Source organism: Oncorhynchus keta, chromosome 25 (assembly GCF_023373465.1).
Source record: "Oncorhynchus keta strain PuntledgeMale-10-30-2019 chromosome 25, Oket_V2, whole genome shotgun sequence".
Classification (NCBI taxonomy): Eukaryota; Metazoa; Chordata; class Actinopteri; order Salmoniformes; family Salmonidae; genus Oncorhynchus; species Oncorhynchus keta.
This window is the reverse complement of record NC_068445.1, coordinates 26,320,227-26,334,752: the sequence shown is the minus strand read 5'-3', so window position 1 is coordinate 26,334,752 and position 14,526 is coordinate 26,320,227. Positions and strand designations below refer to the sequence as shown.

The following is a 14,526-nucleotide window of genomic DNA, read 5'->3' as shown; positions in this document are numbered from 1 at the left end:
CCGCTCATTTCATGCACCCCAGGAGACGTTAGGGGTATGTTACGATTCATACCTTGGGCCACCAAGGCGGGGTGAGTCTGTTCTCTCCAGGGCGTGGATGAAGGAGAGTTTCTTGTGGGTGTAGGAGGGGGATTGGGGCATGGCAGGGGAGTGGTGGGGCTGGTGGAGTGGTGAGCGGCATGGGGGCTCAGGGACCCTGCCTCCCTGCATGCTGCTGTCAGTGTGCAGGGAGCTGGAGGAAGTCCTAGGGGCACGTGCCAGAGAGGAGCCACCAGAGGAGCGCAGCACGGGGGTCCGAGGCCCGTAGCTCACCACCCCCATCAGGTTGTCCCTAGAGCCTCCGTAGGCTGGAGGCGTGGGACCTCTGGAGCTGGGGTCCCGGGGACTATCCGGGTAGCAGGCGCTGGGAGGCAGACCGTACCCTCCAGAGCTGTCGAACATGCCTGAGTCCTGAGCCTGGGCATAGGACTGAGCCTGGGAGCACCCCCCATGGTGCTGCAGCTTCTCCCTCTCCTCCATCTCCTTACGCTCCTGGATGGAGGCCATGATGGTTTTGGAGAGGTTGTCGTAGCGCACCGGGGACAGGTCCCGGTCCTGGGGGGACTGTCTGCCCCTGCTCATCCCCATCCCCCTGGAGCCCAACACCGGGGACAGGTCCCTGTTCTGCGGGGACTGCCTGCCCCTGCCCCTGCTCATCCCCATCCCCCCGGAGCCCAACACCGGGCTGAAGCTGGGGGGGACCTGCTGCTTCTGGATCTGAGGTTCAGGCCCCCGCACGTGGCACATTTTGGTTGGCAGGTAGGGTGAGTGCGAGCCCATAGAGGGCATGCCGGGGTGGGCCATGCACTCGGCTGCGGTGGCTGGGGAAATGCTGGGGTTGAGCAGGCTGTCGTAGGAGAGGCTGCTGTTGCGGTTGGACAGTGGGGAGAAGACGCTCTTGTAGGGGGTGGAGGTGACTGTCTCAGGCTGCAGGACAGGCAGCTGGCCCTTGTCCCTGCGCTGGTGGGCCTGCTTCAGGTTGAGGGAGCTGGAGTTTATGGGGTAGGAGTCCAGTTGCAGTGGGGAGGACTGGAAGGAGCGGTGGAGAGGGGCGTTGCGGTAGTCAGGCAGGTCCAGGTTGGGCTCTGAGCGGTAGTCGACATGGCAACGGCCCTCCTCCAAGATGGCTGACGCCTTACGGTGGTCATCTGGCATTACAATCTGACAAGACAACACAGAAGTAGTGAGAAATATGAACTATTATTTTGACTACCCATATACATATTATGACATTTTTGTTTTGTTCTGTATTTTACCCCCTTTTTCTCCCCAATTTCAATTTTGTCTCATCGCTGCTACTCCTCAACGGGCTCAGGAGGCGAAGGTCGAGTCCTCTGAAACATGACGCGCCAAACCGTGCTTCTAAACACACACTCGCTTAACCGGAAGCCAGACGTACCAATGTGTCAGAGGAAACACCGTTCAACTGACGACCGAGGTCAGCCTGCAGGCACCCGGCAAGCCGCAAGGAGTCGCTAGAGTGAGATGAGCCAAGTAAATCCCCCCTGGCCAAACCTTCCCCTAACCCGGACGTCGCTGGGCCAATTGTGCGTCACCCTATGGGACTCCCGATCACGTCCGGTTGTGATACAGCCCGGGATCAAACCCGGGTCTGGAGTGACGCCCCTAGCACTGCGATGCAGTGCCTTAGACCGGTGCGCCACTCGGGAGGCCGTAACGAGAACATTTTAATAAAAAATTGAAACGGCTGTTCATTTATATGCAGTCACACTCGCAACTGTGCAGGAATAAAGTCAAATATTGGGTAAGCCTGTTTGCAATTACTATTAGAATTCAGTAATTTAGTCTGACCTTCTCTCCTGCCGCATGGTAATGGACTTTAGGGATGGTGCCGAACGAGGGCCGGTACTTGTACATGGCCGGGGTGGAGGGATGGGTCTTGCCGGACAGGGAACTATCTGGAAGTGGAAGACACAGAACAATGTTACTGTGAGAGACAGACTATTATCTGGTGTAAGGATGTAAGCATCCATTTTATGGTGTGTTAGAATTGATAAGGCTGTCACCATCAGAGCCTTTCATGGCTCATTATGTTGTAAAAGTCATCTTCACCTCAAGCTAAAAAAGAAAAGCAAACTGAGAAAATAAGTCATTCAAAAGCTAACATATAAAGACAATCATAAGAAATCCTCCTTACATTGAAATCTTTGCTTTTTCAGCACAACAGAACGTGGACATGTCCTAGCAAAGGTAAATATTGTGGTGCTGCATTGATGTTGTCATTGCAAATAATGCAGTAACATAAAACACCACCAAGTGGCAGTAGAGCTACTGTAATGGAAAAAACACTCAGGAAGGAGCTCCAGACATAATGCACCATGACACAATAGATCAGGAATGGAGGTGGGGGGCCACAAAAAATCTGAACTCATCCTGAGGGGCCAAAGTGGCTTGCGGGTGTGCGTACCCTCACCGAGTCCATAACTAATCTGGAGCAGATTGACTGAACCAGGCCCACTCACGACAAATGACACGACAGTTCTCCTCGCTGATGAACAGCGATAGAGGACTGCCATGCTGGAGTTCATTCATCAAGCCTAACTAGCTATAAGTCACTAACTAGCACTGAGATGGAGCGCTTTTAGGAGGCCAGAGAGAGCAGTTCGGTGCAATACACCAGAGAGAAAGAAACAAAAAGAGACAGAAAGAGAAACACAGGGAGAGAGATACACACTAGTGATTTGCGGGTTGACTCATAACCCGCAGTCCTCGTGGGTTTAGGGTCATGAAATATTATGTGGATGAAGAGCGGGTTATACATGTATAATTCTTGTGCAATTCATATCTACAGGTTACACTGAGGTTTCTCTTTCATAATATTTTATATGTCATTATAAACTGGGTGGTTTGAGCCCTGAAAGCTGATTGGCTGACAGACATGGTATATCAGACCGCATACCACGGGTATGACAAAACATTTATTTGTACTGCTCTAATTACGTTGGTACCAGTTTATAATAGCAATAAGGCACCTCTGGTGTTTGTGATATATGGCCAATATATCACAGCTAAGGGCTGCATCCAGGCACCTCGCTTTGCGTCGTGCATAAGAACAGCCCTTATCCGTGGTATATTGGCCATATACCACACCTCCTCTGGCCTTATTGCTTAAATAGAGTGTAAGCCAAAGCTTTAGGGCCTTACTGTAACTGCACCAAATGCTATCGGGAACTTGGGCAGAAAACTGAGGCAAAAAGGAATTCAATAAGAGAAAATCTGCGAAATAGAGAGTTGAAAATAAAGAAAAGGGAGGGCCAGAATAGTAATGTCTGGGAAAGATTTTGTGAAGTGGTTAAAGAGGTTGATAGCAGTGGGAAGTGTGATGTTACAGTGGCTTGTGAAAGTATTCACCCCCCTTGGCATTTTCCTATTTTGTTGCCTTACATCCTGGAATTCAAATGGATTTTTGGGGGGTTTGTATCATTTGATTTACACAACATGCCTACCACTTTGAAGATGCAAAATATATATTTTTTGTGAAACAAACAAGAAATAAGACAAAAAAACAGAAAGCCTGAGCGTGCATAACTATTCACCCCCTCAAAGTCAATACTTTGTAGAGCCACCTTTTGCAGAAATTACAGCTGCAAGTATCTTGGGTAATGTCTCTATAAGCTTGGCACATCTAGCCACTGGGATTTTTGTCCATTCTTCAAGGCAAAACTGCTCCAGCTCCTTCAATTTGGATAGGTTCATCTGGTGTACAGCAATCTTTAAGTCATACCACAGATTCTCAATTAACTTGAGGCATTGACTAGGCCATTCCAAGACATTTAAATGTTTCCCCTTAAACCCATCAAGTGTTGCTTCAGCAGTGTGCTTAGGGTCATTGTCCTGCTGGGAAGGGGAACCTCCGTCCCAGTCTCAGAAAGACTGAAACAGGTTTCCCTCAAGAATTTCCCTGTATTTAGCGTCATCCATCATTCCTTCTGACCAGTTTCCCAGTCCCTGCCGATGAAAAACATCCCCACAGCATGATGCTGCCACCACCATGCTTCACTGTGGGGATGGTGTTCGAGGTGTTGGGTTTGCACCAGACATAGTGTTTTCCTTGATGGCCAAAAAGCTACATTTTAGTCTCATCTGACCAGAGAACCTTCTCCCATATTTTTTGTCTTTTGGCGAACACGTATTCCAAACGTATTTGCTTATTTTTTTCTTTAAGCAAGGGCTTTTTTTCTGGCCACTCTTCCGTAAAGCCCAGCTCTATGGAGTGTACGGCTTAAAGTGGCTCTATGGACAGATACTCCAATCTCTGCTGTGGAGCTTTGCAGCTCCTTCAGGGTTATCTTTGATCTCTTTGTTGCCTCTCTGATTAATGCCTTCCTTGCCTGGTCTGTGAGTTTTAGCGGGCGGCCCTCTCTTGGCAGGTTTGTTGTGGTGCCATATTTTGTCCATTTTTTAATAACGGATTTAATGGTACTCAGTGGGATGTTCAAAGTTTCTGATATTTTTTTATAACCCAACCCTGATCTGTACTTCTCCACAACTTTGTCCCTGACCTGTTTGGAGAGCTCCTTGGTCTTCATGGTGCCACTTGCTTGGTGGTGCCCCTTGCTTAGTAGTGTTGCAGACTCTGGGGGATCTTATTTAGGGGCTTCATAGAAAAGGGGGTGAATACATATGCCGGGACCAATTTTCCATTAAAAAAACAACAACAAGTAATTATTTAAAATGTTATTTATGTCCATTACATGAAGTCCAAATAAAAAACTATTTAAATTACAGGTTGTAATTCAACAAAATAGGGAAAACGTCAAGGGGGATGAATTATTTTGCAAGGCACTGTATGTGTGATGATTGAGGCAATATACAAATTTCACTGTCACAAGACTGGGACTTCAAATATGGCACGTCATGGGATATGTAGTCTACTATTTAGAAGGGTTAAATGGAATAGTAAGTGAAATCTGGGCACTGGCTGTAGGTCTATACAGGGCCTTCAGAAAGTATTCATACCCCTTGACTTATTCCACATTTTGTTGTGTTACAGCCTGAATTCAAAAGGTATTGAATAGATGTTTCACCCATCTACACACAATGCCCAATAATGAGAAATTGAAAAAATGTTAAGAAATGTTTGCTAATGTATTGAAAATGAATATATATAAGTATAAGTATTCACACCCCTGAGTCAATACTTTGTAGAAGCACCTTTGGCAGTGATTACAGCTTTGTGTCATCTGTATCAGCTTTACACATCTGTATTTGCTGATTTTCTCCCATTCTTCCTCGCATATTTTCTCAAGCTCTGTTAAGTTAGATGATGACCAGTGGTGAACAGTAATCTTCATCGTTCTACAGATTTTCAATGGGATTCAAATCTAGGCTTTGGCTGGGCCACTCAAGGACTTTCATGTTGTTCTGAAACCATTCCAGCGTTGCTTTGGCTGTATGCTTGGGGGTCATTGTCCTGTTGGATTGTAAATCTTCGTCCCAGTCTAACATCGTTTGCACTCTGAAGCAGGTTCTCATCAAGGATGTGCCTATATTTGGCTTCTTTCATTGTTCCCTCTATCCTTACCAGTCTCCCAGTCCCTGCTGCTCAAAAGCATTCCCATAGCATGATGCTGTCACCACCATGCTTCACAGTAGGGATGGTGTTGACGAGTGATGAGCTGTGCCTGGTTTTACAGCGCTTTGCATTCAGCCTAAAGAGTTCCATTTCTTTCTCATCAGAGCGCAGAATCTTTTGCCTTATGCTCTCAGAGTCTTTCATGTGCCATTTTGCAAACTCCAGGCGTGCTGTCATGTGCCTTTTTTCTCAGGAGTGGCTTCCATCTGGCCACCCTCTCATGGCCACTCTCTCATGTTTTCTCCATCTCAGCCAATGTACTTCTGTCAGAGTGGTCATTGGGTTCTTTGTCACCTCCCTGACCAAGGGCATTCTTGCCCGGTTGCTTAGTTTGGTTGGATGGTCAGCTCTAGGCAGACCATAATTTCTTCCCAATGATGGAGACCCATGTGCTCTTGAAAACATTGAACACTCTAGAAATGGTTTAATACACTCCCCCAGATATATGCCACATCACAATTCTATCTTGGAGATCTAAGGACAGTTATTTGGGCTTCATGCTATAGATTCTGCTCGAAGTTCATGCTATAGGGTCCCACTGTAAACTGTGGGACCTTATATAGACAGGTGTGTTTCTTTCTAAATCATGTCTAAACAATTGAATTGGCCACAGGTGAACTCCAATCAAGTTGTAGTGACATCAAATATGATCAAAGGAAATTGGATGCACCTCAGCTCAATTGAGCATCATTGCAAAGGGGTTTGAATAGTTATGTCAATTAGATATTTCTGTATTTAATTTTCAATAAATGGGTTAAGATTTCTGTCATTATTGTGTGTAGATGGGTGAGATGTTTTTATCCAGGCTGTAACAACAAAATATGGAATAAGTTAAGGGGTATGAATACTTTCTGAAGGCACTGTATCCTCTCACATAGCCTAATATAATATTAGCTCCTGCAGAATTAAGCATACCTTGCAGTAAAATGATACACCAAATGTACATTTTGACTCAGGAACAGGAGTGGAGAAAAATTATAGATTTTTTCCAGCATCTCGAGAAAATGTAGGCACGGTTAGGCATCGTATGTAAATGTGTTATTTTTATCAGCATCATAAAAACAGTATATATATTTATTTTTTTACCAGGAGAGGCAAAGGTCGAGTCCTGCACTTTTTAACACCCGCCCACTTAACCCGGAAGCCAGTCGCACCAATGTGTGAGAAGAAACACTGTTCAACTGATGACCAAAGTCAGCCTGCAGGCGCCTGGCCCATCACATGGAGTTGCTAGAGCGCGATGAGCCAAGTAAAGCTCCCCCAGACAAAGTCTCCCCTAACCCAGACGACGCTGGGCCAATTGTGCGCCGCCCTATCGGACTCTCAGTCACAGCCAGTTGTGACACAGCCCGGGATCGAACCCAGGTCTGTAGTGATGCCTCAAGTGGTAGACCGCTGCGCCACTCGGGAGGCCCCAAACTGATAGTTTCTTATCAGAAACATGTTGGGTCGTTTTCACTGCTTTTCATTTCCTTAATTAAGCAAGTCAAGTTGACTAACAAATAGCCGACCAAAATGTTGGAAATTATAAGCAGAAACGTATCTAAATTAGACTTTAACAAAAAAAAAATCCTGCACCCCTTCTCAAAAAATCGTTCCTCTGTCTCTGACTGTACAGCGCATTTTCAATTACCCTACTGTATTTGCAGGTCAGGGTCGTTCACAAAAATGTATCTCTCCTACAGACAGTGAGTCCTGTGGCTGTGGCTTGCTATATAAAGTAGGCAAACAGGAATTGAGGCATTCAGTTACTTTTATATTGAACGTTAGAATTTGCAAAACGTGTGACCTAAGCGACTTTGAACGTGGTATGATCGTCGGTGCCAGGTGCGCCAGATCCCGTATCTCAGAAACGGCCGCACTCTGTTAACCGGGAATGGTGCGACAAACAAAAAACATCCAGTCAGCGGTAGTCCTGTGGGCAAAAACAGCTCCTTGATGAGAGAGATCAAAGGAGAATGGCAAGAATGATGCAAGCTAACAGCCGGGCCACAAACCGATAATGGCGCAGTACAACAGTGGTGTGAAGAACGGCATCTTGGAACGCACAACTCGTTGATCGTTGTCACGGAGGGCTATTGCAGCAGATAAACACACCGGGTTCCAGTGAACACACGATCAACAACACTGGAGAATTGAGGAGTGGAAAAACATAGCCTGGAACATGACAGCGAGTTCAGTTTACTTGAGTGGCCTGCGAAGTCCCAAGACCTCAACCCAAAAGAGCATCTTTGCGATAAGACGGAATGGGCCGCCGTCCAATCTGCAGCAAGTGTGTGATGCCATCGCGCCACCATGGACCAACATCACTGTGGAAAGTTTCCACACACACACACACAGAGAGACAGAGACAGATTATTTTTTTGTCAGGAACATATACAGGATACTACCCTCTACAACATAACCTTCACTCCAAACCAAAACCCACAACCTGATTTTGGACGGAATTACGGAATCACCTGGAAGGCTTACAACTACCAAAGATTATTATTCCAACACTATACAAATGCTCTGGAAAACAACAGAAACCTGAAAACACCATCCAACCTGGAACTGAGTGAGTAATGTTTAGTCTGAAGCTATATTTTATTTCCAAAAGCCAAGGAGAAAAATACATGACTTTACTTTATAAGGACTGAATGCTAAATTAAGGCTGCCAAACTTGATACAACTTCAATTAGCACTGACGTGTCAAGTGAGATGTGTCAAAGCCCTTCAGCCCAACAATGGCAGGAGAGTCGAACAGTCTACTCCAACCAAATGCAGAGGCCTTAGAAGCTGCCTCCCGCTGTTCAGAGGTCATTCAAAAACAGTACCCTGTGTATGTAAAGAATGATAAGATCACAAAATGAAGCTCCCTATGGAAAATCAAGAGACACTTTTTGCTGACTATTATAAAAATGGGAACATCTGCAACCTCATCTTTCACACAAATCATCCCCTGGCATGGCACAGTGCTATATTAGCACACTACCCCTCTTCAGAGAAGTGGTGTTAACGAGGGGTGGAAACTCAGGATACTAGACAACGAGGACTCTGAGTCAGCTAATTTAATCTCTATAAGTCTGGAACAGTAATGGTACAGTGTAACTCCAAACAGCTTCAGCTGGACTTTCACCTAATCAAAGAATCAGGAGAAGCTCTCCCTTGAGAAAGATGCCCACACCCCGAGCGGGTCAGACCAGACCTCTTCATTATACAACCCCACAGACGAGCAACCCCAAGCGGAAAGTCAACCTCCCAGCACAGAGAACTACCCCCCCATTGAAATGAAGGATACATTTACCCAGCTGGAGTTAAGGCAGGTGGAGCTGGAACAGCAGGTGTTTTCACACCAGTCAGCACAGACCCAGACAACAGTCCAGCACAACAACACCCTCTTAACCAGACCCAGAGAACTGGAGGTGGAAAGAGACATATCTGCACTCTGGACTGTGACGAGACAACTTCAACAATATAAAAAGAAAGAGCAGGAGAAGAACAGACCACTAGAGGAGAGGATAAGGCTGCGGGTGGAGAGGTTGAGGGGGATGGTGTGTGACAGAGAACAACCCACTAAAGAGGTGGCCACCCCCACAAAGAAGCCAGCAGAACAGCCCACCTCAGCTCCCGACAAAAGTCTCGATACCACAGCAGAACAGTCTTCCCCAGACCCTGGCCATAGTGTCGACATCAGGCAGGACAGACAAATGAAGAACCCCACGCCAGGGGAACCCCCCCCCCCCCACACACACACATCGACTGAGGACAAACACAAGGCACAGATTATACTCCTTATGGACTCAAATGGGAAATATATACAATAAAAAAAATGTTTTCCCAAACACAGTGTGTCTAAACTCTGGTGTCCAAACACCCAGCGCACCCTAGACCTTCTGTCTGAGGACCAACTAGGTTCACCTAGCCACATAATAATACACACAGGCACAAACGACCTGAGAGCCCAGCAGGAAAGGTTGGCCACAACACTGAAGGGAGTGATTGAAAAAGCTTCTTCTACTTTCCCCAATGCACAAGTGGTTATCTCCACCCTGCTACCACAAAAATACTTACACCCTGCTACCATACAGCGGGTAAACGCAAGCATTTCCTGTGACTGTGCCTCAAAACCAAATGTTTTCCTGGCCCACCACTCCACCCTGGACTTGAACAGCCTCTATGACCAGGCCCAACCCCCACTCTTACACTAGCCCAAGCCAATGGCATGTACCAGATAATAATAATAATAATATATGCCATTTAGCAGACGCTTTTATCCAAAGCGACTTACAGTCATGTGTGCATACATTCTACGTATGGGTGGTCCCGGGAATCGAACCCACTACCCTGGCGTTACAAGCGCCATGCTCTACCAACTGAGCTACAGAAGGACCACAGAAGGATGCTCAACAGGCTCTGCTCACACTTACTGGTCTGAGGCCAAACCACATGACCAACAACATTGGACACTTTATGGAACACAAAGCCTTCACTATCTCATCCTGGAATATCCAAGGCCTGAGGTCATCTGCCTTTGCCCTAAAGAGCAGGAAACTGGACTTCATTAAAGAAATTGGAAATACAGACATTGTCATCCTACAAGAAACCTGGTATAGAGGAGACTGGTTGCCCTCTAGGTTACAAAGAGCTGGTAGTCCCATCCACCAAGCGACCAGGTGTGAAACAGTGAAGGGACTCAGGGGGTATGCTAATTTGGTAGAGCAGACCGAACTCACTCCATTAAATTAATCAAAACAGGAACATTTTACAGTTGGCTAGAAATTCAAAAGGAAATGATCTTAACAGAGAAAAATGTCCTCCTGTGTGCTACCTATATCCCCCCACTAGAATCCCCATACTTTAATGAAGACAGATTCTCCATCCTGGAGAGGGAAATCAATAATTTCCACGCCCAGGTACATGTACTAGTCTGTGGAGACCTAAATGCCAGACCTGGACAAGAATCTGACACCCTCAGCAGACAGGGGTACAAACACCTGCCTGGAGGTGACAGCATTCCTTCCCCCATATGCCCCCCTAGCCAGCTAATTTAATCTCTATAAGTCTGGAACAGTAATGGTACAGTGTAACCCCAAACAGCTTCAGCTGGACTTTCACCTAATCAAAGAATCAGGAGAAGCTCTCCCTTGAGAAAGATTCCCACACCCCGAGCTGGTCAGACCAGACCTCTTCATTATACAACCCCACAGACGAGCAACCCCAAGCGGAAAGTCAACCTCCCAGCACAGAGAACTACCCCCCCACCCCCACCCCCCATTGAAATGAAGGATACATTTACCCAGCTGGAGGTAAGGCATATGCCCCCCTAGCCACAACTATGACAACGTAACCAAGAAATACGGGTCACCACTCCTGCAGCTCTGTCGCACTGTAATAGTGAAGGAGTAAACTTGGCAGTAGAAAATCTTAACAGTATATTTGACCTCTCAGCTTCCCTATCAAATCTCAAATAGAAAACCAAAGAAAATGAACAACAATGACACAATCTAAGAAAGAAATTGAGAAACATGTCCAACCAAAAGCATAGAGACCCGGAAAACCTGAGTCGACGCCTTCACTATGGTGAATCACTAAAACAATACAGAAATACACTACGGAAAAAGAAGGAACAGCACGTCAGAAATCAGCTCAATGTAATTAAATAATCCACAGACTAACCACTTCTGGGAAAATTGGAAAACACTAAATATAAAAAAATAAAACACTAAACAAACAACGACACAAAGAATTATCTATCCAAAATGGAGATGTATGGGTAAACCACTTCTCCAATCTTTTTGGCTCTATAACAAAGAACAAACAGCAAAAACAAATACATTATCAAATACAAATCTTAGAATCAACTATCAAAGACTACCAGAACCCACTGGATTCTCCAATTACCTTGAATGAACTACAGGACAAAATAAAACCCATCCAACCCAAAAAAGGCCTGTGGTGTTGATGGTATCCTTAATGAAATGATCAAATATACAGACAACAAATTCCAATTGGCTATACTAAAACTCTTTAACATCATCCTTAGTAGCTCTGGCATCTTCCCCAATATTTGGAAGCAAGGACTGATCACCCCAATCCACAAAAGTGGAGACAAATTTTACCCCAATAACTACTGTAGGATATGCATCAACAGCAACCTTGGGAAAATCCTCTGCATTATCATTAACAACAGACTTGTACATTTCCTAAGTGAAAACAATGTACTGAGCAAATGTCAAATTGGCTTTTACCAAATGATCGTATGACAGACCACGTATTCACAAACTAGAATGCTATTTGGCCCTAAACAGAGAGTACACAGTGGCAGAATACCTGACCACTGTGACTGACCCAAACTTAAGGAAAGCTTTGACTATGTACAGACTCAGTGAGCATAGCCTTGCTATTGAGAAAGGCTGCCTTAGGCAGACCTGGCTCTCAAGAGAAGACAGGCTATGTGCACACTGCCCACAAAATGAGGTGGAAACTGAGCTGCACTTCCTAACTTCCTGCCCAATGTATGACCATATTAGAGACACATGTTTCCCTCAATTTACACAGATCCACAAAATATTTGAAAACAAACCCGATTTTGATAAACTCCCATATCTACTGGGTGAAATACCACAGTGTGCCATCACAGCAGCAATATTTGTGACTTGTTGCCACAAGAAGGCCAACCAGAGAAGAACAAACACCATTGTAAATATAATCCATATTTATGCTTATCTTTTTCCCTTTTGTACTTTAACCATTTGTACATCGTTACAACACAGTATATATACATAATATGACATTTGTAATGTCTTTATTTATTTGGAACTTCTGTGAGTGTAATGTTTACTGTTCATTTTTATTATTTATTTCACTTTTGTATACTACCTACCTCACCTGCTTTGGCAATGTTAACATATGTTTCCCATGCCAATAAAGCCCCTTGAATTGAATTGAGAGAGAGAGAAGAGAGGAGAGAGAGGGGAGGAATGTAATGACTTTGCATAGATTGCCCATTATTACCTTGGCTGGACGTCAGCTGGCTCTTCAGCTGGTTGTAGCGTTCTGCTTTGGGAGGTAGCGGAGGCTGGGTGTCTAGGCCTTTGTCATCCACGGCCAGGCCATCCAGACTGATCTTGGACTTGACAGGGGAGATGACGAGCGGTTAAAAGTGGTCTTAAAAGGAACAGCAGGTGGAGGAACAGAACCAGGGATAGGCCAAAGGATATGATTGGGGGACAGGGTTAGGTAAATGGACTGGCTGGGAATAGTACAGTTGAAGAGGACTAGAAAGATGGCTCGGTGAAATATAGACAACAGGACTGGGAATAAAACCAGGAATAGGATATGGAACTAGAAATATGACTGTTGTATCTACTGAATGTACCGAAACTTACTTTAGACTGGAGGATACTGGTGTGGATCCCGTTGTTGCTGACCTTGATGCTGATCTGTCTGTCAGAGAGGTCTGGTCTGATGAAGGGGGGTTGGATGGAGACAGGGGGCTTCTTCCTGGGGTCCACACCATTGTACCTGTACAGAGGAGAGACGACTCATCGTATGAGAGTTAGCCTGAGTCCCAGATCTGTTTGTACCGTCTTGCCAACTCCTGTGTTATTGTCAGGTGACAATGACACAAACAGATCTGGGACTCAGGCTAACTCTCATGCGAATTCAATGGTGGATGATGACTATAATAAAACCGTTTCAGTCTCCACCTGGGTATTGTCTATCTGTGGCTATGTATACTGTTAATTTTAGCAGTGTAATATCTCCCAAAAGGTCTCTTTAAATCAGGCTCTGGGGTCTGGCTGCTGAATGTGTGTTTGTGCTGTGCTTGATTTCTCCTTAACTTTTGTGTGATTCAGTTCTCCCAGACATCCTCTGGGGGTATAGGTGACTTCCTCCAGGCAGAGAAAACACACACACACACACACACACACACACACACACACACACACACACACACACACACACACACACACACACACACACACACACACACACACACGCCTCTTTGGACATTGCTGCAGTTCTATTTCAGCAGTCTACTCAGAATGACTACAGCAGAACAGGTACCATGGCAACCCCCTTGGTCTTGGTTACAGCTGAGCTTTTTTAAAAACATTTATATTTTTCTCCCCAATTTCATGATTTCAATCTTGTCTCATTGCTGCAACTCCCCAACAGGCTTGTGAGAGGTGAAGGTCGAGCCATGCGTCCTCTTGCTCGCTTAACCCAGAAACCAGACACACAAATGTGTCGGAGGAAACACCGTTCATATGACGACCGAAGTCAGACTGCAGGCACCCGGCCCACCACAAGGAGTCTCTGGAGCGTGATGAGCCAAGTAAAGCCCCCCCGGCCAAACCATCCTCTAACCCGGACGACGCTGGGTCGATTGTGACCGCTGACTTTTTATTGCCCGTCTATCCGGCTCCCACCACACACCACCCACACCCCCCGACCTACAGTAGGAAACCATGTCCTCCTTACCTGGGCGCCAGGGGAGCACACAGGACATACTTGATGTTGCCACAGCAACCCCGCGTGAAGGGATTTACTCCTCCACGGAACTTGCCCGTCACCTGAGGAACAGAAGGCTTTGTTAGAATGGGGGAAGACGCAAGGCCTGAACACACACACAGCTAGAACTAGCTAGCAGATTTGAGTTGGCAAGTGAAGCTGCAATGCTGATATTGTGTCCTGTGTGATACATGGTAGAATGTACTGTATGTTTGCGAGTGTGTGTGTATGTCTGGTTAAGCCACTCTGAGCTGTGCCCCTTCTCACCTGTTCGTTAGTGGTGCGACCTCTGGTGACAAGGACCATATGGAAGCCTGTCAGGCCCATGACTGGAATGAAGAAGAGCCCTGCTATACACATCACCACAAGACTTGATATACGTAGTAAAGGAG

At 45.9% G+C, this 14,526-nt stretch overlaps 1 protein-coding gene across 3 annotated transcripts in view; it reads right to left on the bottom strand.

The window, feature by feature from the left end:
- The window catches only part of LOC118358457 (palmitoyltransferase ZDHHC8B), a 131,073-nt gene that overhangs the window by 5,578 nt on the left and 110,969 nt on the right, over positions 1-14,526 (bottom strand). For all 3 annotated transcript variants that reach the window (XM_052479015.1, XM_052479016.1, XM_035736313.2), the window contains 6 exons: positions 14,402-14,504; positions 14,105-14,196; positions 13,006-13,141; positions 12,632-12,749; positions 1,852-1,958; positions 53-1,200 (listed from right to left, as the gene is read on the bottom strand). In XM_052479015.1, coding sequence (XP_052334975.1) covers positions 53-1,200; positions 1,852-1,958; positions 12,632-12,749; positions 13,006-13,141; positions 14,105-14,196; positions 14,402-14,504 — 1,704 coding nt within the window. The remainder of the gene's footprint in view (positions 1-52; positions 1,201-1,851; positions 1,959-12,631; positions 12,750-13,005; positions 13,142-14,104; positions 14,197-14,401; positions 14,505-14,526) is intronic.